The 27432-nt window shown below is 36.9% G+C and overlaps 1 protein-coding gene across 1 annotated transcript in view; it reads left to right on the top strand.

Moving 5' to 3' along the window:
• LOC306876189 (receptor tyrosine-protein kinase erbB-4-like) overlaps positions 1 to 27432 on the top strand; it is a gene marked incomplete at its 3' end in the record, with an annotated part of 320461 nt that overhangs the window by 226959 nt on the left and 66070 nt on the right. The window contains exons 6-14 of the mRNA XM_079427188.1: positions 3378 to 3496; positions 4997 to 5138; positions 6903 to 7016; positions 9147 to 9273; positions 10234 to 10307; positions 16266 to 16356; positions 17756 to 17955; positions 23469 to 23601; positions 25632 to 25703. Of these exons, the coding sequence (XP_079283314.1) occupies positions 3378 to 3496; positions 4997 to 5138; positions 6903 to 7016; positions 9147 to 9273; positions 10234 to 10307; positions 16266 to 16356; positions 17756 to 17955; positions 23469 to 23601; positions 25632 to 25703 (1072 nt within the window). The remainder of the gene's footprint in view (positions 1 to 3377; positions 3497 to 4996; positions 5139 to 6902; positions 7017 to 9146; positions 9274 to 10233; positions 10308 to 16265; positions 16357 to 17755; positions 17956 to 23468; positions 23602 to 25631; positions 25704 to 27432) is intronic.

The following is a 27432-nucleotide window of genomic DNA, read 5'->3' as shown; positions in this document are numbered from 1 at the left end:
CATTTTTGCAAACTTAAATCTGTATTTCAGTCTAGTGTATTAAAATAATAATAATTTTTGGGGAGCATAATTAGATTTGGAATCAATTTGTGCATTGCTAAATGGGGATTAGATCTAAACAAGAGGGGCGCTTCTTGACCTAAAATGTGTCTACGCCATAAAACACGGCAGTTGAGCTGCTAATGAAACTCTCAGAGGCTAAATATTCTGTGCTTTATAGTCTTCTGTGTACTTTATCAAATTGATGGGGTATAATTGTCAGAGCCGGATGTATTTTAAAAAGCATGTTTTATGGCAAACGAATCAACATATCATCGCTCTTCTGAGTGGGCCTTTAGTTCAGTGCGATCTCTTTTGTTTTCGTAAAATAGCCCATTTAGTGTCTATGCGGTAAAGGTTCGCACTGCCGTAATGGCAGTGGTGAAGTGGTGTTTCAGAGAAAGGCCAGTTCACATCCATTGAATCTGTTCATATAATAACTTTTATATACATGCCTCTCATAGTGTATTGAATGTGTACCTTTGATTAGAAATTTAGTCTTTAGCTATATTATACAGAGAGGCTGTAATGGCAAGGGACACTTGTATATGTAAATAGGTAGATGACCTTTTTCTATCAACACTTAAATTTTGTAGAAATGTATGAGGGAAAGTGTGAATAATAAGAACTTAGTTATACACTGTAAAACCTAATAAGTTAATAATATTCAAAACATTTGAGTAAACAAACTCAAATTTTTTTAAGTTAGTAGAGTTAGTTAAAAATTTTATGACAAGTGGGGCCGGGCTGAGAGACATGGGAGCCAAGCCAAGCCTCGTTTCCATGATCCCACCCCATTTATCTCAATGATAATGATATAAAACTTGCTTCCATAAACGTCACATTCATCCCGATCTTTCTCTTTTCATTCATATCTAAGTGCTGGTTAGCAAAAGCACACAGCACGTACTGATGTAGTTAACAAAAAGACCCTCACTATGCACTTGCATGTAAATAGTCAAACAACATGCAGTATATGTAATCTTAACATTTTGCTGTTCATCCTAAACCTAACCAAAGGCTCTACTTTTCACCACAATGCTAACACTACAAAACCAACATAACAGAAACCTATGTAAATCCTAACATAGCACAACATTTATGTACTAACTTCTGTCTTCCTATGTTAATCTTGAGCAAAAGTACACAATGTAACACTTAATTTCAACATTTATTTTCCTTGTGTCTGATGCAAAGCATGTTGGGAACTAGAAAACTCAATCATTTTAAGTTTAGCTTACGATAACAACATTTGAAATTTACATAACTGATTTCAATTAAATCCAATGAACTTTCATTAGTATTTGAGTGAAACTAACTCATTTAATTTAATTGATTTCACTGTTCGGTTTTACAGTGTACTGGATGCTGAGATACTCACCATGTAAACCCCCTATTATTCTTAAAAGGGTCATATCAGACATTTTTATTAAAACAAATTTTTAGTTTTAGATCTGAGTATTTTCCTTTCTTCTGACCATTTTCCTTTCTTCCTGATCCTCAACATGTTGCATCTGTCTGAGTTTCACCATGACTGGGTGGGCTGTGTTTCTGATCCCCCAGAAGGCATCACTGATGTGTACACGCGGATGACCGTGTGATCATTTATTCATGTAAAGTTGCAGAAGTTCAGAACAAGATTTTATTTTTTATATTTTTCTCACAGCTTAAATAAATTCTCTTTTTGGACTGTGAAGCAAGTTCTGAAAGTTATACGTTTCAGTAATCAGTGCGTCTTGCATGAATATTTAAAAATATAAATATTCAATTAGAATGAGATCATAAAAATTGGATGTATAATAATTATACAAAAAATAGAAAAATATTTTACGTAGTTTTAGATGAAGTATATCATGTTACCCAGCAGGAAACTGCTGTCACAGCTTGAAATTTTGTCAGCATACTCAGATCCATGTACATCTGAATCCTGTCACACTTACAAACACTTGATAAAGAATTAACACGCATTTTTAGGAGCCTGTGTGGCTTGCAGTCAGCCCAAACAAGCGTACATATACAAATACTGCTGTGGAAATCCAATTACAGCATTTTACAACCACCGTGCTAGTAACACACACACACACACACTTACTCACATTCATGTGGGGGCTGATAGATTAATGAAAATGACAGTCTTTGTAGGGACTGAATAAGGAAAAGCTATGCAAATGTGATTTTGTACATTGTTGCATTCCAAAACAACGTAACCACTGTGGCTCATTTCAGATCTCTTTCAGTTCAACTTATGTGATGGAAGAGTAGCAATTACTGAGCAAGTTATGTAGTCAAAGTCAACATGTTTACAGTTAGTTCTGTTCAACTTCTGTTAAAAAGTTCAGTAAGGACACATTTTTTTTATTTATTTTTTTACAAATTAACACTTTTATTAAGCAAGGATCCCTTAAAGGAGACCTATTATGCCGCTTTTTACAATATGCAATATAAGTCTCAGGTGTTCCCAGAATGTGTCTGTGAGGTTTCAGCTCAAAATACCAGACAGATAATGTATTATATCATTTTGAAAATGTCTATTTTGAGTGGAAGCAGAAACACGCCATTCTCGTGCAAGTATCTTTAAATGCAAATGAGCTGCTGCTCCCCGCCCACATTTCCAGAATAGGGCTGTGACTTTACATCGCATATCGCAGATACTCTGCTAAAAAAACATCTGTTTGGTTTTAATTATCACGCCTGTTGGACTGAAATCATGCATTTTAAACGTTTAAATTTCTGATATACGGTTTTATTATTGCGATAATATTTCATTACTGTTTTATTGTATTTTGATTAAGTAAATTCAGCCTTTCAGGTGACTTTCATAAACATTTTAAAAAATGATTACCAACCCCAAATTTTTGTATTGTAGTGTTCCAAAATAATATCTCCTCCATTTTGATGGTGACTGTATCATGCTCATGAGGTTTGTTACCATTCTGGCAATGTAAGAAGAGTTTACAGCTTTTGTGTCTGCGTTTGCATCCTTACGGTACATAAAGGATATTTCTGGCCTCATTTCAGAATGCTCACCAAGCTCATTCAGCAGCTACACTGGAGATGTATTCTGTGTGCCATATGGTAGGAATTACTGTGAATGTCTTTATTCATTACTATGAGGATCACTAGCAGAAATAGGAAAGCAGCGCTGCTCTGTGATCACCATCACTCTGCAGTTAAGAGACCACACATCCATCCCCACATGTTCTCCCTGGTTAGAGCTCTGTTTACTCTGTGTAGTATGATGAGGCGCTATGGTTAAAGAAATCATCACACAGATGTTAATAGTCATCAGAAAATGTATATTTCACTGCCACTTTCCCTTATCTCCGTTTCTTTCTCAGTGACAAAGACGGTGTGTGCCGAGCAGTGTGATGGCCGATGTTTTGGGCCGTATGTCAGTGACTGCTGTCATCGCGAGTGTGCTGGAGGCTGTTCAGGACCGAAGGACACGGACTGTTTTGTATGTCTTCAATATTCCTGTAACACACTCACACACTCAATCATATTGGGGACTGCAGTGTCTAGTCGATTAGCTCTGCCACTACTTGATGCTTTTGTGCTGTGTCGACTAGTCACAGATCACATGACTTCAGTTTGCTCTAAATGGTGACAGCAGGACAAACATTTGTTATTTGTTAACTACATTAGTTGAAATGAGCTAACAAAGAAAAATATTTCTAAAGCATTTATTGATGTTTGTTAATATTAAAGGGGTCATGTGACGTTTTTGTGTCATGTGACACTATTTTGTGTATTTGGTGTAATGCAATGTGTTTATGCGGTTTAAGGTTAAAAAAACACATTTTCCACATACTGTACATTATTGTTGCTCCTCTATGCTTCGCCTTTCTTCAAAGCTTCAATGAGGATTCTTTGAACCACACTGTATGTAAAATTATGCAAATGTGAAAGTGCAGTGAAACCAGAGTCATCATGCTCATAAACATCAAATCAACAACTAGTCAACATCTTGTCTGTGCTACTAGTTAAGTAGTTGTACAAGCCTTAACTTCAGATTTTACATCCAGTGTCAACTCTCTTACAGATGTCTCAGTATGTAATAACTTTTTCCCCAAACACAAACACATACACACACACACACACACACACACAGACAGACACAGTCTGTCAGTCATCTGCGGCTCTATCAGCCATCCCATAAAACTGCAATTGTAGAAGTGTTTCAGTAACAGCAGCAGGCCCATTCCAGCTCCCTAACCTTATCTTTGAGTTTTTGTTCAGCTGTGATATTCACTTCTCCAAAAGAGATCCATGTTGCCTACAGATGACTCGCTTTTGACCAGAAATCTCCCTATAGGACATGTTCTTTGCACCGGAGATACCATTAAAATCTCATTTCCTCCCACAATGCCTTGCTGTGAATGAGAGTGGGGGCCACACCTCTGTAGCTCTTTTGTTACGTGCTGCCTGGGCAGATCCCGTCCGTCTCTGACTGCTCCTCGCTCCTCCGGCCCTCGGAGAAAGCAATTTATCGCACCTCTCTGGTTTTTTAATTAGTTATCCTAAGCTGTAATCATTGATATTGTACTTCTCAATTGTTCCCTTTTAATTGAAAACGCTCTTTCGCAGCATGCATTGGGATTTGGATCAATGCCTTATTTTTTTTTTTAAACATCTCAGCAGCTCTAAGGCGGAAAACAGTTCTCACGTTTCTGAAGTCAGATTTATAAAGGAAAGAGCTTTTTCAATTCCATAAGCCTGTTTGAATCATTATGTATTAGTTGCATTATTTATATTGCTTACATGCAGTATTGGTGTTGGCTGACATACTTTTTTTGTGGGTCGAAGCTGATTAGCGGAGCAATTTTGCGTTCTGGCACATTCTTCTATATTGCATAATATCCTAAAATAAGACTGTACGAGTAGTAACACAAGTTTTTGTCAGCTGTTTTATTAAAAATGTGTATTTCTGTCAATAACCTTGTTTCTTTGTGTTCAGGCTTGCACTAATTTCAACGACAGCGGTGCGTGTGTGACACAATGCCCTCAGCCCTTCGTCTACAACCCCACCACGTTCCAGCTGGAGCACAACCCGCGGGCCAAATACACATATGGAGCGTTCTGCGTCAAAAAGTGTCCACGTAAGACAGACAGAGGAAACCAATACAAACATGTGTATGCTTACACGCATGCTTCTAGCTGGATCTTTCACTCACATAAATGGATATCAGGTGCCATGTTGAAGCGTTTTCACATTCAGGAATGTAAGCATGTTTCAGATTGAATGCAAATGAGGCGGATCGGCTGCACCTGAGTCCTCGCGCTCCTCTGAGTCCCTGATGTGGTGCAGGGCTGCATGTAGGGCCCCAGGAGTAGGCCTGTCTGCTAAATCTCACTCAGATTCTTGACCTCTGGTTTCCCCATTGACTTGAGGAGGGAAGGATGGAAGAAAGGAAGGAAGAAACAAACAAAGAAAGAAAGAAAGAAAGAGAATATAGAGTATGTGGATGCCAGGGGTCTTCAACAGAGGATCTGTAGCAGTACTGCGGGGGTCCACCAATTATTGTTTGATCTCAAAATAATTAATGTGAAATTTTAAAATAGGAATTAAAAACTACATTAAGTTAATCCTCATGTTCTGTTGAGAATTATTTTTATTTTTACAACTTGATTGTTCAGTATGTTCTCTGAGGTATTAAATTGTCTTGGAGTCTCTGAACAGAATTCCCACAGTCGTAGATTACCTGGTAATATTATGGAATCTAAAAAATTAATTTCCAGGTTATGGAAATGAACAAAACGTTTAATTGGCTAGAAGGCTTCTTCATAAATGGCAACTCTATAAATTTCATGAATGGCAGGAAAAGTCCTGGAAAAATAATAGAAATTCATTGGCCAGACCCCAAACAGAACATAAGGGTTAACTTCAACCACAGTTAAATATTGTATTGTCCGTTCCACATTAAAATGTAATAAGTCAAATTAAAGTACTTATTTAATGGCTTTGCAATATCAGGACCACAAGAATCTAAATATATGTATGCTTGCAATTCAACACCATATAAAACAAAGGTGTTCTGTGTTCTTCTCTATCCAATGTGAATAGACCTGATAGGGTAATTATGGAGATAAGAATCTTGCGTCTTTTTTATTGAAACGACGAAGGTTTCTTATGAACTGACCTGGTTTCTTTGAAAAGAAGAGAACAGGGAAAGAGAAAGTAACAGCGGAAGAATGAAAGAGAGCTGTGATAACAGTAATGATAGGTGAGCACGAGTGCCATTATTCCCCCTTGCTGCTGCAGAATGAAGGGTTTGCACACTGACAGGCGGCCACTCCAGTGCTCAGTCCAAGATGAATGTTATTGCGTAGTACTCAGAGACCCTCCCCAAAACCCAACCCGCCCTCCGCAGTCACACAAGGCCACTTTATTCAATGGCAAGATAGTGAAATGCTCAGTTTGGCTTTGTTTCTCTTAGCTGTCAAGTGAGGGTTGTGTTTTTACCCAGGGTTATTTGTTCTTCTGGTGTCACATGTTAAATCTAGTTCTTCACTGTAAGAGTCTGAGATTCACATTAAATGTAAGAGGTGAAGAGAGATGTTCACGCTTGAGAGCTCCATCTTCCTTTATCTGTCCCTCCATGATCCCTTCTCTCCTCTCTGGTGATGGATGCCAGGCTGCACAGTCTCTGCCGGAAATGGGCTCTTTCCATCACGCACACACACCACAGTCACGGTCCCCACTGCATTGGCGTGGATGTGTTAATGGTTTTTGTCTGAGAACAAATGTTTCTTCACTACCATTACGAAATGTCAATGGCCTTTTTCACAGAGATTGCTTAGAGTTTGTTCAGGAGCAAGCCACCGTCTGACCGTTTGTTCTGCCTCTGTGTGTGGTGTGACAGATAACTTTGTGGTGGACCACAGCTCCTGTGTCAAAGCCTGTCCCAGCAACAAGATGGAGGTGGAGGAGAACAGAATCAAGATGTGCATCCCCTGCACTGATATATGCCCAAAAGGTGATTGCACGCACCATCAAACTCACCAAAATGCTCATCAACGTTCATCAAAATGCCACCATATGTCCTCTATTTCCGGCACGTGTCCTCTTTTTGGACCTAAAAAATAAAGATGGCCACTGGTAGGAAACCTTTTAGCTGTGTTTAAGATCAATCTGCAAAGTGGTGACTAAAATATGTATTTTAGGTATGGTAATGACATATTTTGAGATTTGACATGGGATATGGTCATTGCTCTACTTTTTTAACACCCCTCAAACCCAACCACCTCTCAACTAACAACCCCCAACCCAATCTCCTCCCCACTACCTATTGGTACCCAATGTACCAATATCACTGAAATTTCACAATTTGTGAAACTAAACTAAAACTAAAGCTTAACTTCTGTTGAACACACTCCTTTATTCATGACATTAAAGTAAAGTAAAGTAAAGTCGTGACGTATTGTCAAGTATGGTGACCCATACTCGAAATTGGTGCTCTGCGTTTAACCCATCCAAGTGCACACACACAGCAGTGAGTAGTGAACAAATGCACACACACACACACACACACACACCGTGAACACACACCCGGAGCAGTGGGCAGCCATGCTGCAGCGCCCGGGGAGCAGTTGGGGGTTCGGTGCCTTGCTCAAGGGCACCTCAGTCGTGGTATTGAGGGTAGATTATTATTTTAGTATTATTTATTTACAGTTATAGTGTTATTGACTCTTATAGTATATAATTATAGTATTTTTATTTTAGTTTTAGTTTTAATAATTTTTATTATTTTCTCATAACATTTGTTGTATTTATTTCAGCTTTATTTTGCTTAACAGAAATTCTTTTTTAATAGTTTTAGTTAATAACAAAACTGATTTATAAATGCATCTAATTTAAATGTAATTCATTTGAGTTAATAACAACACTGATTTAAAAAATATATTTACTTTAAATTTAATGAATTTTTCTCAGAAAACAAAGAAAAGAAACAATCATTTAAACAATGGAAACAATAGATTATAATTATTATAATCATTAAAATTATATATTATCATTTTATATTATATCACATTATTATTCATACCATACTCTATAATGTACTGTATATACGTATTTTTTTTCCTCTGAAAACAAAGAAAAGAAACAATTGAATGCAATATACAACTATTTGACTCTTAAAACTATATGATACTACCAATGCTATATAGACAGACAGATATAGATTTTTTACTTTTCATTTATTTTACTTTTTATTTATTTATAAGCATAAATTTGTAGTGAAGTTCATTGGTTACTGTAGTTATTGTTTCTACACCGACTTTTGTTGTCATTAGCTGATCAGGGGTGAGTTTCCTAAAACTATTAGAGATTCCCTGCAACTATAAACCAAAAGCATTAGCTAACAATGCTTTTGGGAAGCGCATCCCTAGATGGTTGATCAGCCAGAAAACTTGTTGAGATCTGAGGTTCACCTTGCACCAAGAACAAACCATCTACCTGCCACATCAGTAAAACGTCTCAACCACCTTAAGTTGGCATGGCCTGATTTTCCATCAGGATCTGGATCTCCTTCAAACAGTGTAAGATGCTTTCACAATCATTCTGTCATTTTGCTCAATGGATTTTTTTCACGACAGAGGTGATGAACACAAAGTTACCACTAGCCTTGGAGAATAAATAACTATTAAATTAAATATTTTTTTTCAATAGTGCGACAAATCACTCAGCTGTTATCAGGGTAGTACAGCCTTTCCAATAAACAAGGTACTTTTTCAGCAAGCAGAAGCGTATTGTGACAAAACAATGCATTACAGTACATGTATTGTGCACAGTGAACTGAGGCAATAAATGCTTTTCTAGAATGTCATGTGTCTCTCGTTTAACATAGGGTAGTCTGATTAATTGCAAATACTGCTCTGATTTAAAAAAAAAAAAATAATAAAATCTCATTGTTATACATTTGAAAAGAGATTGCTATGTTGAATAACTTCTGTGTTAGTAGCTTTTTACTAGTTTCCACAGTTGTACTGTAGTAATAGTAGAAAAAGTCAAAACCTTGCTTACCAATTTCTTAAAGGGTCTATTTTTTCTCTTAAAGCATGATCTGAAATCTCTATTTTACACAGTTTTCTGGTTTACATTGCAGCATGCGATGGGGTCGGCACTGCTAGCCTTCAGACAGCTCAAACCGTCGACTCCAGCAACATCGACAGATTCATCAACTGCACCAAGATCAACGGAAACCTGGTGTTCCTCATCACAGGCATTAAAGGGTGAGAGTGGCTTCTTCACAACCTCCGTCGACTCGCTTCACAGCCATTACACTCTTCTTTTCAGCTGAATATCGGATACTGGATTGTCGGAAGCTATTTGACCTATGCTGCTTCTTTTTATCAGATAACATCAGCTTTAATGATGCAGGAGGGGATTCATGTAGAAGAAAAGCACTAGGGAAAGCCTTCACATCATGGCTGTGTAAAAAAAAAAAAACCTACGCTGGCCAGTTTAATAGCACGCATTGAAAGTGCCGTTAACACACTTTTCGAGTTTAGACAGTCAAGCAAGACCTATGAGACCTACTGACTCTCCAGATTTTATATGTGATTTTATATGAGAAATGTGCTGCCCCCTCTTTATATAAGTGCTGTGAAATATTTGATTGTCAGATTGTCAAGAAGTCATTTGACCTCTGGTTGACCCGTTCCCTCCAGTGGCCTCTTTCTGATCCTGCTGTGTCTGATTGGCCGGCCCTCTAACCCCATATAGCTGACTCTGCTCTTAAAGAGCAATCCAGAGCTAGCAGCCACAGCATGCTGGAAAAAGCCATGTGCACACATACGCACATCCTGATGTCATCATCTCCAACACAAACTGATATGGAGTGCACATACTTCTTACACATATTCCCCACGCGCACACTCTCACATGCTGCGTCAGCAGGTGTTCTAGACGCATCCTCCCTGAAGATCTCCAGCTCAATGGTGCTATTAAAACCTGCTGTACTGCACAACAGAGCAGCATAAGGAGAACATTTAACATACTGAGATGGATGGGGTCAGCAAGCACTGGTCAGATTGCATTTGTGTTGATAGTCCTCTGCTTGACTCTTCTCAGAGTTAGATTTAAGAGCTTGTTACACAATCAGCTTCATCTTTTATAAAAATGGCAGATTTTCTTGACTGTAAAGATGTGAGTATAATGTGTATTTGCATTCATTTCAATGTGTGTTACAGGGATGTATACCACAACATAGAGCCCCTGGATCCAGAAAAACTCAACGTGTTCCGCACCGTTCGAGAGATCACCGGTAAGTCGAGTTAGTTTTTTTTTGGATTGGGTTTTTACATCATAATAATGGTAATATGATAATGCATATTGTTTCGAAACATCTTTGAAAAACAAATAGCGGCTTGCAGACCTTTTACAAAATAAGCAAGTTAAAAATGACAATAAAGAAACCTTGAGATGCACCAGTACTGAGCGAGGGGAACCTGTCCTCCTCTGGCAGGCACATGCTGTATTTAAATAGATGCTGTATGGCAATTTTGACTAGCTATGTCACGTTTGTAGTACTTTTTTAATTAATCAACACACTGACAGTATACCAAATCCTTTGGTAATAGCTAAGGTTCCAAAATGGTTAGGGTGCTGCCTTAGAAGGTAACAGAGAGCAAACAGCAAGGCAGCTTCTTATGTTTTAGAACAGAGCCATTAATATTATTTCAAAAAGAAGGGCCTGAAAAAAAAAAGCTGATTCACGTGCAGATTTACGTAATCCACCTGTTTTATTGAAAAATACATCAAAAACACATGGAACAAAGCACCGAGGAAGATCTACAGTGGTGCGTTTGAGTGTTTGAAGATTTGTGTGTGTGTGATGTGTGTAAAGGGGTTTGTGTTTGTACGAGTGTCCATTTTTCAGCGGGGAGGCCCTATATATGATGAATACATGATGAGGGAGATTTCTCCAACTGAGGAGAGCTTTCCATAGGAGAGCAGGACTCTTTCTCACAAGAAACACGAAAGCAGTTGAAAACACTCCTTTCTCTCTCTCCCTTTCACTCTTTACCTCTCTCGCTCTCTCTTGCCGTGGTGGCAGCGAAGCGGGCTCTCCAAGTCAGTGAGGCATGCATGTCAGGCTGTCACATCTATATGCAGGTGGCCACAGTCTCTGACAGAACAACGTCTTCACTGGCAAGGTGTTATTTCTGCTCTGTGACCCCAGTTTGAAGACTTTTACAGATTCAGAGGCGCCTGCTATATGTATTTCTTTACAGTGGATTTTTAAATTGAATGTGTTTACTCAGGTTGACTGAATTCGGTGTACATTTTTGGTAAACGCATGAAGAAGGTCATCTAGCTGTCAGGAGTTTCAAATCTCAAAGAAAGACCCTTCAGATAGTTGTAAAACGCATAACCCCTGTTCCTTAGCACTGATCAAGTCTGTTATTTAATTTTTGTATGACTCCCAGTAAACCCCAAAAAACCCTGACTGACATTAAACGAACATTTCATAGCCTCAGTCGGATGCTTCCCCACCAGTATTTGAAGATTTGGGGAAATGCCTGTGGCTCTTGCCGGCACTACCTTCAGCTCGAGCCCTGTGTGAATCATCTCTCTGGAGAGATGGACTGAAGAGGCTGTCCTGATTTACCCTCTCCTCACAAGCCTTGAAGGAGGGGTTAGCACTGGGAGATACAGCTAAGGAAAATATATCTCAGTATATTGCAGCCTTTTAATGATGATATTTAATATACTGTATTTCTCCAACTTTATTATTTCATGTTTGTGCTCTAAAATGTCTTGAAAGAGTGTTTTTATTTATTTATTTTTTTCAGCTAACCAACCAGTGTGGCAAAGTAGATTTAGAATATTATTTGTAGATTCAGAATATTAATCAAATCTCCAAAATAAAAGCTTTTGTTTACATAAAATATGTTTTTGTACTATGTATATTTATGTATATATAAAAGCACACACATACAGTATATATTTTGAAAATATTTACATGCATTTACATGTATATATTTATATTCACATAATTTATATTATATATAAAAATATTTAATATATAAACATTACATATTTTTTCTTAAATACATACATGCATGTGTTTCTATTTATATATACATAATAAATATACATAGTACACACAAATATTATGTAAACAAAAACTTTTATTTGTTTTTATTTTTATTTTATGCGACCACTAATATAAATATTTGCTCTAGAGGTCGGTGTTGGTAAAAAAAACATTTTTTTAAATGTTTTGAATGTTTCTTATTCTTGCCAAGACTGCATTTATCTGATTAAAATACAGTAAAAACAGTAATATTGTGAAATATTATTACAATCTTTAAATAAAACTAATACATTTTAAAATAGTGAAATAAATCAAATAAAGTAATTTATTCCTGTGATAGCAAAGCCAAATTTCAGCAGCCATTACTCCAGTGACACAATCCTTCAGAAATAATTTTAACATGCTGCTTTTAAATTATTATTTTTTATTTATTATTCTTTGATGAATAGAAGTCACAGCATTTATTGGAAATTAAAATCTTCTGGAATTTTATAAATCTCCTTATTGTCTCTTTTGATCAGTGCATCCTTGCTGAATGAAAGCAAACATTGCTGTCTGACCGCAAACTTTTGAACAGTAGACTAGTGTATGCACCAATACAAAAATATAGCATGTGGTAAACAGGCTGTATACTGTAATTTTAACTAAAACATTTTAAAGCATGAACATTTCCACAAGTCTTTTAGACTCAGTTTCAACTGATTCGTTTAAATAGACAGTCATTATTATACAACATTATTTAATCATAGAATTCTGTGATTGACCAGTCAGAATCCGGTAGTGTAATATTATCAAAAGTAACGTTATCAAAAGTATTTTGCCTAGCTACAGGGTCATGTTGGTGCATGTCTATAAACCTTCTGGTGTCAGCAGCTGTATTTTGCGTTACTCAAACTCATTTGCAGCAGTTCCCTTTGTGTTTTCTTGTGTGCAATTCATTTGAGGGGCAGAATTACTCTCCTGATGTTAGTCTGGAGCCGACAGGTGTTCGCTGGGACCTCGTTAGCACCATTAGCATGATGAAGTTTCTCCTCCATGTGTAAAATAAATAGATTACAAAACAGACAGTCAAGCAGCCCACTCTCAAGGCACTGCACACACACTCCTTCAGACTTCCCATTGCACAGTTTTGTCATTAAAGCAATTAGTGTCAGCAGACACCACGCTAACGACACCTCACTGAGGCACTTCCTCTGCTTCCACAACCTTAGATGAAATGACACAGGCAGCAGAAAATGCATAATCTCAAGCGTTTAACCTCATTTCAGACCTCAAATTTTAAAAGAGCAGTTTATATGACTGAACATAATAGAATTGTAGTCACGTTTTTGTAGGTTTTGCATTAATAATGAACAGTCTGGCTATCAACAATTTGAAAAGATTGTCAAATTTAGATGATTTATGAATAATTAATGCTATTTCTCTCTCCTTTAGAAAACCATCACTGGAGGCAAATGTCTCAATCAAAAGACTACATTAATATTTACTGTAATCTCTTCCGGTAGACATGCTAATTAACGTGGAATCCAAACTTAATTTTAATGAAGCAAGCCAGGAATGCTTGCACAACAGCATGTTGTGGCCTAGAGATATGACCATATACTCTGAACAGGAATAATATTTATATTAGCCTCTTAACACGATACCACTTTTGCACAAACATGTCCTCCTGTAATGAATTAGTTCAAAAGGCAATCAGATATCAGTGATTACTGGAAATATGCACCATGCAGGCTTTGCATTGTTAAAGTAATTGGAGTAATTTATATTCTCCTTGTCCTTGAATAAGAAAGTCCTCTTTTTTTTCTTTCTAAGGGCCTGTTTGTCTTTTCTTGGTGTATGCACAGGATTGTCTTCCCTTCAATAAATAATACATTTTTTGAATCCATTATTAAAATGTCTTCATGATCTATAACTATCAGCTCTTCAATCTGCATTAAATAAATGGAGATAGATGCAGGATATGAGAATAAAATATAGTCAGGCTCTGTATGGTGGTCTTATTTCTCAAATAGGACATTAATGTCGCTATATGCAGTCAGCACTACTCATCCACACTTATTAATAACTTAATACGCCTTTAATAAGGGATTTTATTTAATGCAAAAATTAAAGTAATAAATTTCTCTTAATAACAACTTGTGCCTACTAGGGATGCAACGATTATAGATTTTGCTGGTACGATTATTGTCTGATGAATAATCACGGTTTTACGATTATGACGATTATTATGCATTTATTCATTTCCTAACATTTAATAATGTATAAAATCACATGAACACTCTTTAGATGTTAAAGTGTTATTCATTACTGGCTTTTGAAACAGAAATAACACCGTAACCAACAATACAGCACAAAATAATAATAAACAAACAAAAGTCCATCTCTCCCATTAGAATAAAAAAAGGTGACCGCTGCTCTGTAAACATCCATGACAGTATTTCTCTTTTGAAAATAATAAATGGAAATAGATCACAAAAGTATTTAATGTTTTCAGTTTGTACATTCTTTACATTTCTTTTGTACCTGGGGTAGAGAATTTGGAAACATGGTGAAAAAAAAATCTTGTTGGTTTTTACTTATTATGAATAATACTACAACAGGAATAGTAAATAAATTTAATGAAGTATTATTAATATACAACTAATATTAACTTTATTTATCCCACAGGGGAAACTGTTACTAATGATGGAAATAAAGTGAAATATTATTGTAATCAACTGTCATCCATACGTATTCATTTTAATAATCTTTATAATAATTCATATGATTTTACATGTAGCCTGGGAAAATCATGTCTATTGTTTTGGTTTGTGAGATCGGGGATTCATTCAGGAGGACACAAACGTCTTGAGAACGCTGCCCGTGACTTTTATTAATTAAATAAATGAAATAGCCTAACTTACTGGAGAGACACTGTTTCTCAATATGCGATCTTGTGTACTTGTGTTCTCGTTCTACGTCATCATTAACCGCCGAAGTTCAGTTCCTCAACGAACGCAAGTATAGAGGATGCATGAAAGTGCCCGGATATGTTCTTGAAATTGAGAATGCATCGAGTGCAGACTTGAGACAATCGAGCCGTTAGAAATCCCAGAAGACGTTGTGGGCGGCCGGTATACAGAAGCCTGTAAGCTTTAAACTCGCTCTCGCAAATACTTGACGGCTCTTGAAGTTGAAAGTAAACATTTATCGTTTTGTTTTGGTTAATTTTAATAAAGTTATAAGACCCGGAGAAAGTCTGTATTTTTATTGGCGTATTAAAATTAATCTTAACAATAAAACATAACGCTGTAAAATAAAACACAATACAATTAAGTAATATATAGTAATATATATATATATAATAGTATGAAATGTTTTAATAAATTATGACATTTTGTAATATTGTTCATTGGCCGTTTCTTATGCTGAGACTATGCGGTCAGTTAAGAAAGAACGCAGTAAGTTACATCTCAGTTCTCATAAGTGTGCGTTCTGTGTTCTCGCGTCCTTCCGAGTTCGTTCTTCCAAGGAAGCTTGGCAAGACCGGTCTCCACAAGAACGCAAGTCCGTTCTTTGCGTTCTTGGAAACAGCCTTCACACTGTCACTTCTCTCGAATAATTAATTAAAGTAGCTAAATATAATTAATTAATTCAAATAAATGTGATCTTACCGCACTATTTAATCTCTTTCTGATCTGAAGCGGGCAGAATGCTGAGCTAACGAGCCGTAGCTTCGCGTCAGGTGGTTCTTGCCTTCATGTCGTGCATTAAAATCATTCAATGTACAGCTAGCCGTGCATTGTCCCTTATGTATTCGCTCTTTAGCACTAGTTTTTTTACGGCAATATTTAAATGACTTCTTGGTGTACCCAAAATGGTCCCACACTTTCGACAGGCATTTCTCTGGTGGAAATAAAGCTTCGCTGTTTAGTCCCTCTGTCACTAATCTAATGCGTGTAGTAGCCTTCGTGTCTCTGATAAGCACTTATTTTAAGATGGTGCACCACTAGTGTGACTTTGTTTTCATTTTGCACAAGCTGCAACAGTTCAGCTCTGCAACAGAAACACTCGGTTTTGTGGAACCTTTACGATTAATTAACCGTGACGTTTTAAAGCGCGGTTAATCGCTGCATCCCTAGTGCCTACTATGTTGGCCGATGATTTGGCTCACTGAGTGTGTCATCTTGTGTTTTTCAGGCTTTCTAAACATTCAATCCTGGCCAGAAAACATGACTGATCTGAGTGTCTTCTCCAATCTGGCAACCATCGGAGGCAGGTCTCTCTACAGGTAAGATCCAAGGCTCACTCTAGGTTGCCAGCGCCAGAACCAATCCTCCTCCTCTTTCTCCTACATTTACGTATATCTCCTACTTCCTGTTACCTTCAGGTGCTGCTGGGAAACTCAGTCAGGCATTCATTATTAGATGTCATGAATATCTAGAATATCTACATATGAATTATAATGAGAATTATTCATTTCTATCACTTATTTACACATGGTATGAAAAGTTAATGTTTGTAAACTATGAAACGTGGTTCAGTTTACACTTGTTGTCCTTCTGCGGTTCCGTAATCAAACCTTTAAAATACTTTTAAAAAAATTGAAATACAACATGTAAAATTAAAATAACTTGCAAAATCCATTATAAATCACTATAGATTGTTTTCTGCTCACTGTAAACTATATATTATACATCCGTCTTTTGCTGTATTTACTCATTTGCATCATTCTTTTAGTGTATTGGGCTAAAACAGCGCAGACAGCATGTGAAAATAAACAGAGTAATTCATTCTTAGTGAACCCCCTCTTTTGTGTTTTCTAAAGAGGCCAAGGCTTTATTGCCAAGAGTTCAAAGAGTACGAATGAAAAGCTGTATTCACACAGTGCAACACCCATTTGCTTAGAGTTAAAGAGTCAGGAGAGACAGAAGAGAGCGGGAGTGCAGATCCACCAGCCTGTTTTAACATTTGTAGGGTCATTTGTTGAAAGCTGTACCACTGTACCAATTACCGTCTGTCACATGATGTGCTGTGTCTGATGTGTCTGGCACAAAACACAGAGAGAGAAAAACAGAAGAGAAGTCTCTGAGAGGCAGATCAACGAGATGAGAGCGATGTCAGTGTCTGAGTGCACCTGCACGTTCTGCTGCTGCTCTCTGACTCTCTGCTGACGGCCGTCTCAAAGCACCTTTGATGTGCTCTTCAGCACGCCTGCCTGTGATTAAAAACACCGTTGTGATTACGCCTTGGCATTAAGCAATCTCATCACATCTGAAGTGGGAGATCCACAGCGAAGCTAGATGGGGGACGCAAGCTAAACATTTGCTTTAGAAATGCAACAGCATCTCTCATACTGATAAGTCACTTGTGCCTTTTGTTCATGAAGCCATCATTGTAGCTTTCTTTGTGTCAGATCTCATTCTTTTGTTTCATTCTGATATTTTTTGTCCATTGGGTCTCAAAGTCTTCAGGCTAAGCTTTGGTCTTCTTTGTTTTTTTTGGATGTTAAAATTATGGCTGTCAGTTTATTGTATTAATTTAGATTGATTCATTATTTAAAAAGTAAAGTTTTTTTTTATAAAATGAATAAAAATATAATTTTTATTGTTTATTTATTTTAATAGTTTTGCAACATTTGATAGATAGATATTAACATTAACCTCTCCTGCTTTTTCCCTTGTGTTCAGTGGCATCTCTCTTCTGGTGCTAAAGCAGCAGTGGATTTCCTCACTGAAGCTGCAGTCTCTCAGTGAGATCAGTGCTGGAAACGTGTACGTCACCAACAACAGTCAACTCTGCTACTACAACACCGTCAACTGGACTCGACTCTTCCGCACCAACACCCAGAAGGCCCTGATCCGCAACAACCGCAACCCCAAGGAATGCAGTGAGTCCATCACTCTGTTTTACTACAGTTACATTTGGCTTTGAGATAAATTAGCCAAAGCCAAGATATTTGACTTGAGGTCTGGTCAAGTAATGTCTACTAAGAGGGGTGTCTTTCATAAAAATTTTAAAAAGAAGATGTGTTAAGGCTAGGATCGTTTTCAGGCTCCCAGCTGCTGTTTGTCCTGGTTCACCCGAACCACAGAGAGAGTTCACGACGTCTCATGCAGAGTTCGCTGACTTTGAGGTAGTAAACTCGGTCACATTGTAAGGTGCTAGTGCAGCTCCCTCATACCTGTCATTCTGCCTGGGTCAGTGCACCTCACTGAGCCTAGCGGGGGCCATGAGGGCCCCGGGTTCCTCTGCAGATGGAGGGGGTCAGGAGGTGTCAGATGATCAGAGTCTCACTCTGCTGTGAAAGACGAGTACTGATGCAAGCCCCCTACAACATACTCCCTTTTTACCCTTCAAAACACAAAGTTCTTTGAGTTATTTTTTGAAGACTTGAAGTGTGGAATAATGTTACCGTAAGCCTGAAAAAAGACCCAAATGCATCAGGTTTACGGGTGGACCAATCTAATTACCCATTCTCTGCAAACGTTAAGTCTCTCCATAAACGATCACAGGGAATTAATTGCAGGGAGACCTTGCAACAATTTCTGACATTTCAGATTTTTTTTTTCCAGGAGAAGCTGTAATCACCACAGGCAATTTACTTTGACCTCTGTCTTTAAGAACTCACTCTTTTCTCGCTGCTGAGTGATGTTTATGACTATCTAAAAAGCTGTTTTTGCTCTTCTTTTCCATTGTGCAGGATGTTGTGATGCAACAGCAATCATTAATATCTTGCAGCAACTGTACCCTTTTGTAGGGCTTAGCGATCCCCCTGGCTCTTACCTATCTCCCTGGAAACCAACCCAGCACTGCTTTTGATGTCAACGCAACCCAAATTGTGTGTTTTCAACCAGGTTAAAACTTTGAAATTGGCATCTTTTTGATCCATCTGCCACAAAAGAACATCTGAAAGGGCTTCCCACTTCTGTGTGTCGCTCCTCATGCTGTTGGATACCTGCTCTAAGCACCAAGTTGGTCCTTGAACTGGTACATGTTGTTCCCTGAGAAATGCTGAGCTTTTTGTATAGTGCTCTCTGGAGTGCTTTTACATGTCATTGCTCATTCAATCATTGATTTTTGCAAATAAATGTAAGCACAGAAAATAATTCTTCCCAGGTTTTCAGCAGTGCTTACAGTAGAATAGAACTCTCCTTAGGGAATCAGTCCTCAAGAAGAGGGAAAGTTAAATTGGAAAATATGAATATACATGAAAGTTGAAATTTAAAGTATTTTATTTGTCTAAAGTTTAGTCTGTGTAGTTTTGGATGTTTTAAAATTAAGGTTAATTTTATTAATTATTTAAAAAGTAAAGTTTCGAAAATGTAGTAAAATCCAAAATAAAAGTTTTTGTTTACATAAAATATGTATGTGTACTGTATATATTTATTATGTATGTATATATAAATACACACACACATACAGTATATACAGGGCCTAAAATTAACACTCGCCAAGCTCCAAATGCGAGTAAAAATCGGCGTTGGCGGGTAAAACGTTTACTAAATATAACAATACAATGTAGTGAGAACAACAGCCAGGTTTTAAAGAGATTCGCTGTTTCTGACGTCAGCAAATAAAAGAATCTTTTCCGAAGACAAGATCATCGTGATTATAGCTGTTCATAAGCCACAAGAGCGAATCAAATAATAGATACAAATGGACTGATAAGGTCAGAGATGGCACGCTTGTCCCTGTACGGTTCTAATAACTTTTACCTGAGAAGATATTACTGCTTCATTTCGGAAGATTAACTTTTTTCTTCTTTATTCTTCATAACCCGAGAATGTGGCGACACACAGCCTACCTGGGGTTACGCCGCAGAAACGGTGCAGTGAAGTAGGCTATAGTTTGAAAGGTTGCTCGCCTTATTCGGCTATACACAGACGCAGCTGCTTTAGTGCACCAGTAGCGCTTCAACAGACGAAGACACACACATTTAAGTCATAATACGTGGTTTTGGCGAGTTACCTCGTAAACTTAGTCTTAAATGAGTTATAAAGTCTTAAATGACCTAAAGAGTTTGGAGAAAATAGGGTATGTGTCATATCCACGTCATGCGCATCAGGTTTCAAAGAGACAGCGCTGATTTAAAGTGAAACCTGCTGAAGTCTGTCATTGATGTAAATTAAAGACCAAAAGAAAAAGAGAAATCACTAGACTGCTCTAGTCGCTAATTAACTTTTGTGGCTGAATAAAGATTAATCTGTATAATTTATGCATATACAATTTATAGTTTATGTGAAGATTGTTTTAAAATCACTTCATATTTCAGAGCCTATTAAATGTTACAAATAATGGCTTTCAATTATACTGTAATGTTGAATGGCTATAATTAATAGTTAAAATTGATGGCAAATGCATTTAATAGAGACACCAGTAGCAGTATTGGTATCAATGCTTCATTAATAATAGGCTACTTTGTAAAAAGATGCCATTAAAAGCATATTTAAAATATACTATCTTTGTTGTTTCTCCATTAATTTTGAGGTTCGATGTGAAATTACGACAATATAAATATGCGATTAATCATGATTACAGAGAAACAAGATTACTTGTTTAAATTGATTGACAGACAGCACTAATGTTAATCTTTTATAGATTTTAAATTTCAATTTAATTTCTAATTTTATAGGTCCCCCAGAAAGAGATCGGGATGGCCCCCACCCCCTTGATCCCCTTCAAATTTTCAGTTCGATAATCCGGCCCTCAAATGAAGCTAACTGAATAGCCCTGCTCTAATCCATTAACATGGGTGCGGAAAAATAATACGCACCACATACACAATGCAAACGGAGTATGTGTGAAACAGGTGTAACGCGATGGACTGCTCCGTTTGCCGAAAACATGCAAAGGACAAGAATCTCAACATTTTTAGGACAAAAAAAAGATAAATCAATAAATATGTTGTTGTTCTTTCATGTAAGTAAAGTACAGGACAAATTAAAAACATTGTAAATATGTTTAGTCATTGTAGATATAATAAATGCCTGTTTTTGCAAAAAGAGTTTCATGGCCGGTAAAAAAAAAAGTTGGCCGGTAAATTTTATCAGGTCACCGGCCATTGGCAGGTGTGGCAAAAAGTTAGTTTTAGGTCCTGAGTATATATTTTGAAAATATTTATATGTATATACATTTATATATTTATATTACTATATTTTATATTATATATTAAGATATTTAAATTTTTCTTAAATATATACATGCATGTGTTTGTATTTATATATGAATAATAAATATACAGTACACACTTATTAATTATGTAAACAAAAACATTTATTTCGGATGCGATTAATCATTTGACAGCACTAATATGTATATGTATGCGTATATATATATATATATATATATATATATATATATATATATATATATATATATATATATATATATATATTATATACATATATACACACATACATACACATATATATATATATATATATATATATATATATATATATATATGTATGTATATGTATGCATATGTGTGTGTGTATATATATGTATATAATACATATTATAATCTAGCTAAGACAGAAACCTTGGAGTTGTGATTGATGATAAGCTGAATTTCTCAGACCACATTGCTAAAACTGCCCGGTCCTGCAGATTTGCATTATACAATATTAAGAAGATCAGGCCTTTTCTCTCGGAACATGCAACACAACTCCTTGTTCAGGCTCTTGTTCTGTCCAGACACTTGACTATTGCAGTGCTCTCTTGGCAGGTCTTCCAGCCAATTCTATTAAACCTCTACAATTAATCCAAAATGCCGCTGCAAGATTAATCTTTAATGAGCCGAAAAGAACGCACGTCACGCCTCTGTTCATCAGTTGCACTGGCTACCAAAAGCTGCTCGCATTAAATTCAAGGCATTAATGTTTGCCTACAGAACCACCACTGGCTCTGCACCCCTTTACCTAAATTCATTAATTCAGACTTATATGCCCTCTAGAAGCTTGCGTTCTTCAAGTGAACGACGCATTATTGTACCATCCCAAAGACACACAAAAACACTTTTCACGGACTTTTTCATTAACTGTTCCCATCTGGTGGAATGACCTGCCCAACTCAATCCGAGCAGCCGAATCCTTACCCATCTTCAAGAAATGGCTAAAAACTCATCTGTTCCATCTTTACTTGACCCTCTAACACTAGCACTCTCTATTCTAATTTTATTTTCTCTATATGTCTTTTTATTTAAAAAATAATAATAATAATAATAATAATAATTATTATTATTATCTGTGCTGCGTTAGGCTAACCAAGACTTGTAATAGCACTTGCACGTTGTTGCTTTTTTGTTGGTTTTGATTGCTTCTGTCCTCATTTGTAAGTCGCTTAAAAAAAAAAAAAAAAAAAAAATATATATATATATATATATATATATATATATATATATATATATATATATATATATATATATATATATATATTATAAATTATTATTATTATTACTATCATTATTATATATATTTTATTTATTATTATTTATTTACATATTAGCAGCATAATCGTTTGAGTAAAAAGTTACATTTAAAAAAAGGATGTTGAAATCTTTAGTAACTGATTTGTCCCAATTTCTCTTTGATGTCAGCATGATTTGCAAAGTCCAGCATGATTTGAGGTGTTCCTAAGAGCAATGGAAGTAAGAACATCTGACTTTTTGTTCACATGCTCTCAAGTTTGCTTACATTTGACCCTCTGTGTGCTCTGTATGCTTGGTGATGAAATTCTCATTATTAGTTTCAGAAGTTGAACAGGACGTCTGTGAGACATGCTGAGGTTGTGTCAGCAGAATTTTAAAACACTCTCCCAGCTGCTGCACAATCCAGTGCCTCAGTGGGTGGGCACCTGGACCATTCTGTCCTCATTTCAAATTGAAATACAGCGGTTCATATACAGCCAGCTTCTTACAGGCATAATAAATCCATAACCAGACAAGTAGCAGATTTCACAGATGGGGTGTACATTGTGTTCAATCACGGTTTCGCAAAGGATCTTTTCTTTCTATCAACTGGATGTTTCCCAGGGGTGGACTGACAGCACCATTCTGAGACTAATGTGCAATAGACTGAAATGCAGCTATGGACAGAAATTAGTTTTTCATCGTGACACCTTGGAACAGGATCTTCAGAAATCATTATATGTTGATTTGGTTTCATATTTTTGTGGAAACACAGTGATACATTTTCTTTAAGGATTTTTTGATAAATAAAAAAGTTCCAAAGAACAGCATTTATTTGAAACAGAAACCCTTTGTAACATTATATGTACATTATATATACGTATATACATTATATATATTTGCTATTTTTGACAGATGCAAGATGCTAGGAAACTATAAGAAGGTTAGTTAGGCATAAACGCTCCTGCATTAATGATCATATTTTTTTGCAGTTTTGGATCGTATGGTATGTGACCCGCTGTGCTCTGATGCTGGCTGCTGGGGTCCAGGGCCCGACCAGTGCCTGTCCTGTCGGTTCTTTAGCAGGGGACGTACCTGTGTTGAATCCTGCAACCTGCACGAAGGGTAAGTTGTTAAATGCCACGATCCCACAATTATTTAATATTAAGCACATTATATGTGCAGGAGTTTTACTACATAAATCTACAAATCGCAAGTATCACAGGTGCACCCAAGCTATGTTGTAGAATCATTTGAATACACTTCATGACATTGTTTATTAATGTTCGCTTGTAGAACATGTGTATTCCTAAGATTGAACTATAGCTGCGTTCTCCAAGGATTTCACCCAGATTCATGTCTCCATCCTCTAGACAAACAATAACAAAACAGTAGAGCAGCACGTTCCCTGGCTTTGGAGAGCAGGTTGCAATGATGAAACGTAAGCTTGGTTGAGCTGGAAAACAAATAACAGTGTTTGGGTGAGCTAGATGAGCTGGGTACATCTCCTACCTCATATGATGTCTACACCAAATACAGCGGTGTGTGGAGCACCGTGACAGAATGAAGAACTGAGTAAAGCCTTGGTTTTGTTTTCACAAAGATTTAGGGCAGATAAACAGACACGCAAATATGACTGCTTCCTTAACTATGGGCACTTTTGACCCTGTGGACTTTTAGAAAATAAACTCTTAAAACAGACTTTTCAAACTCACTACTCTACAAGTAGACACATTTATCATGATGTCATAATTTATTTGGGGGGGGGGGGGTCCTTTCCACACAATAAGGGGTTTGATAACATAATTTTTCATGACATTAATAAATGTTTAAACAATTTAATAGTATTTTTATGGTGGATTTTCATTGCTTATGCTTGATAGACAAATATTAAATAATAACGATCTAAACTTTAAAGGTATAGTTCACCCAAAAAAAATTTACACACATTTCATGTCATTCCAAACCTGTATAACTTTCTTTCTTCTGTGAAACACTAAAAAAGTTTTTCAAAAAATGTCTCATTGCCTTTTTGTCCATGCACTGAAGGATAATGGGGTCTAGTGTTTTTTGAACCCCATTGACTTTCATTGTATGGGCAAAAACAGTTGAAATATTCTTACATGTTTGAAACATGTTTGAAACGACATGAGGATGAATAAATGACAGAATTTGAACTTTAAATGGTGAGCTATCCCTTTAAAAAGTAGGAAAAATGTGCAGTAAAATAAGTTTAACTTTCATTTAACAACAACAAAAAAACTATTTAATAAAAGCACAAATACTGTAGGTATACAGTGTTTACAAATCCATCCACTCTACTTTCATGTGAGATTAGTCAAAGTCTGCCAAAGCACTCTAGAAAACATATTTTGGAAGTCTGTGTCTCTTTTTGTTGTCCTTTCTTGTTTCGTGTGCAGCCAGTAATATATTGACAGTTCATTTATTTATGTATTGTCTTTGTGTTATTTCACAGTACCCAGTGTCTTTATCTCATCATAAATTCCTAAACAGCCTTGGGTAAAATGAATCATTTTGTTTTCCGAGGCGCTGTAGATTCAGAAAGTTGTGTTTTGGATGCTGGTGTGCTGATGTTCCTGCCAGGCTGCTTAACTAGCTTAACCAGCAAGGCTTTCGTCTTTACAAGAAAATCAACCAGTACCAAACCAGCATGAAAATAATTTTTGGTAACGATTGTTTGTCTAATTCCTCAAAAAATGGTTTGGTATTGATAAGCTCTTTCTGTTGGTTTAGAGAATTGAAGTAAACACTAAAGGTGTTGATCAGTGCAGTGCAGAAGGTAATTTACAGATTGGTTTTGAGTTCCCTCTTTATTTGTTGTGTGCTTACGTACTGCTCGAAGGGAACGACGAATATCAGCTTTTGATTGATTTGCCTGAGCGAAGCAGTGAAATTTATTTTCTCCTTTGCCCAGAGCTAAAACAAGACAATAAACAAACGGCATCCATTTTCACATTCTAAAACAGCATCTACCCATTTAAAAAGAAAGCTCATCCTTTGTGTGTTTTAACTAGGACAAACATGGATGGGTGCTTGTTTTTTATATGTATGCCATATCCATGTTGGTTGAACATGAGTCAGCACCAGGGATCGTGCACCCTGCGATCGTCCCACATGATTCTTTTGCCTTGCAGACTGGCCAGCTCTAGGCCCAAGCTGCTCACCAGGCCCTATGTGGTCGAGAAGCGGGAGGCGGGTTTTGAGAGGTACGGCATGGCCACAGACGCTTCACTGTCTCGCACTGTCACGTCTGCCTACTCACCCGTCCCACACACGTCACCCAGTGCTCCAATATCTGTGCTGTGTGTGTGTGTGTGTGTGTGTGTGTGTGTATATATATATCTGTGTTTGCAGGGTGATCTCAGAGTCTGTGTTTTCTCTGTCTCTCCACTGGTTGTCAAACTCTGCGGTCACACTCGCTGTTCGCACAAGATGATTCACTCTGTATTTGGGAACAAAAAAAATGAAGAAACCTACTGTGATGTGTTTGAGCTGTATCTTAAAGTTTCTGAAGATGATTATGACAGTTTTTGTTGTGCAGTCTGCACAGCTGGTCTCAGGTATTGGATCACAAGTGGCTGGTGCTAAATATAGGTAAATCAAGTCCAGATGGCTTTGTGATCCAGTCGCTCGAATGCATCGCATTTGAAATGAAAATGGCCTTGTGAAATTGCTAGAGCGCAGTTTTCAGTGTCAAATGATATTAGGGAGGTTGTTATGATTATAGATTTTATACTGAAATGTAAACTTTTATTCAGCAAGGATGCATTAAATTGATCAAAAGTGACATTTATAATGTTACAAAAGATTTCTGTTTCAAAATAAATGCTGTTCTTTTCAAATTTCTATTCATAAAATAATCTTGAAAAAATTATATCACCATTTCAACAAACATTTTAAGCAGCACAAGTGTTTTCAACATTGACATAATAAGAAATTGAACAGCATGATTTAGCATGATTTCTGAAGAATCATGTAACAAGTAATAATGGCTGCTAAAAATTCAGCTTTACCATCCCAGGAAGATATCACATATAAATATCATTCTGACCCCAAACTTTTGAATCCTAGTGTATCTTTTGCATTTAGATTGTGAATCACACTTCTGCTGTTGTTTATGAATCTAGAAATTTCAGCCAGTAAAGTTAATATTTTTTTCTTTATAGTAGTATTAATACATTAATATTAACACAGAGTGAACCAGGAAACATGTGGTGGACTCTGAACATGCAAACACCACAGAGCCTGTGAAGTTAACGTTTACACAAAGGGAAAAAGAAACGTCCTTTAATGATAAGAGGGTCTTCAACAAGCTTTCCTCACAGTCTATTTAAAATGTGCTGTGCCTTTTAGATAAAGAATAATTAATTGTCATTTAATTTAGCACTCATTGAGGAAACACGTCAATAGTAATAAAAAACTGGCCTTTTCTATACATATTTTTCTCTCTTGCTAAGCCACCGTCCTCCACTTGTCACGCCAACGGATGTCAGCTTCTAAAATGTCACTACTGTCTTCAGAGGAGTGATGGGACTGGGAAGCGACTGTGTTTGCCCGTATTGAACCATTTTGTGATCATTTGTTTCAGAGGTCCCTGGCTGATTTCCTCAATGTGGTGCTTTGAGGTGTCCCTGAATGTGCTTGATGAATTGTCACCTCGATAGGTGGTGAAGGCTGACTGTTTGCTTTTGGTCAATACTAACTGTGTTTGCCAGCTGTGGCAGCCATCTGAGAAGTGGTGTAAACACCCGGCGGATGTGTTAGATTCTACTGTTGCCTCCCTACGGCCTCGGAGTGCCTCGGGCGCTGAATTCCCTTCGGCTGCGCTTTCACAATCTACCAGTCTGTTTTGTGTGATGGCTCTTCTTTTACTGCCTGTGATTCAGACTTTCCTCATTCAAGTCCTGAAAGCTGAAGTGTATTTAATGACCGACA

This window comes from Barbus barbus, assembly GCF_936440315.1.
Source record: "Barbus barbus genome assembly, chromosome: 10".
Lineage (NCBI taxonomy): Eukaryota > Metazoa > Chordata > Actinopteri > Cypriniformes > Cyprinidae > Barbus > Barbus barbus.
This window is presented reverse-complemented; position numbering and strand designations above follow the sequence as displayed.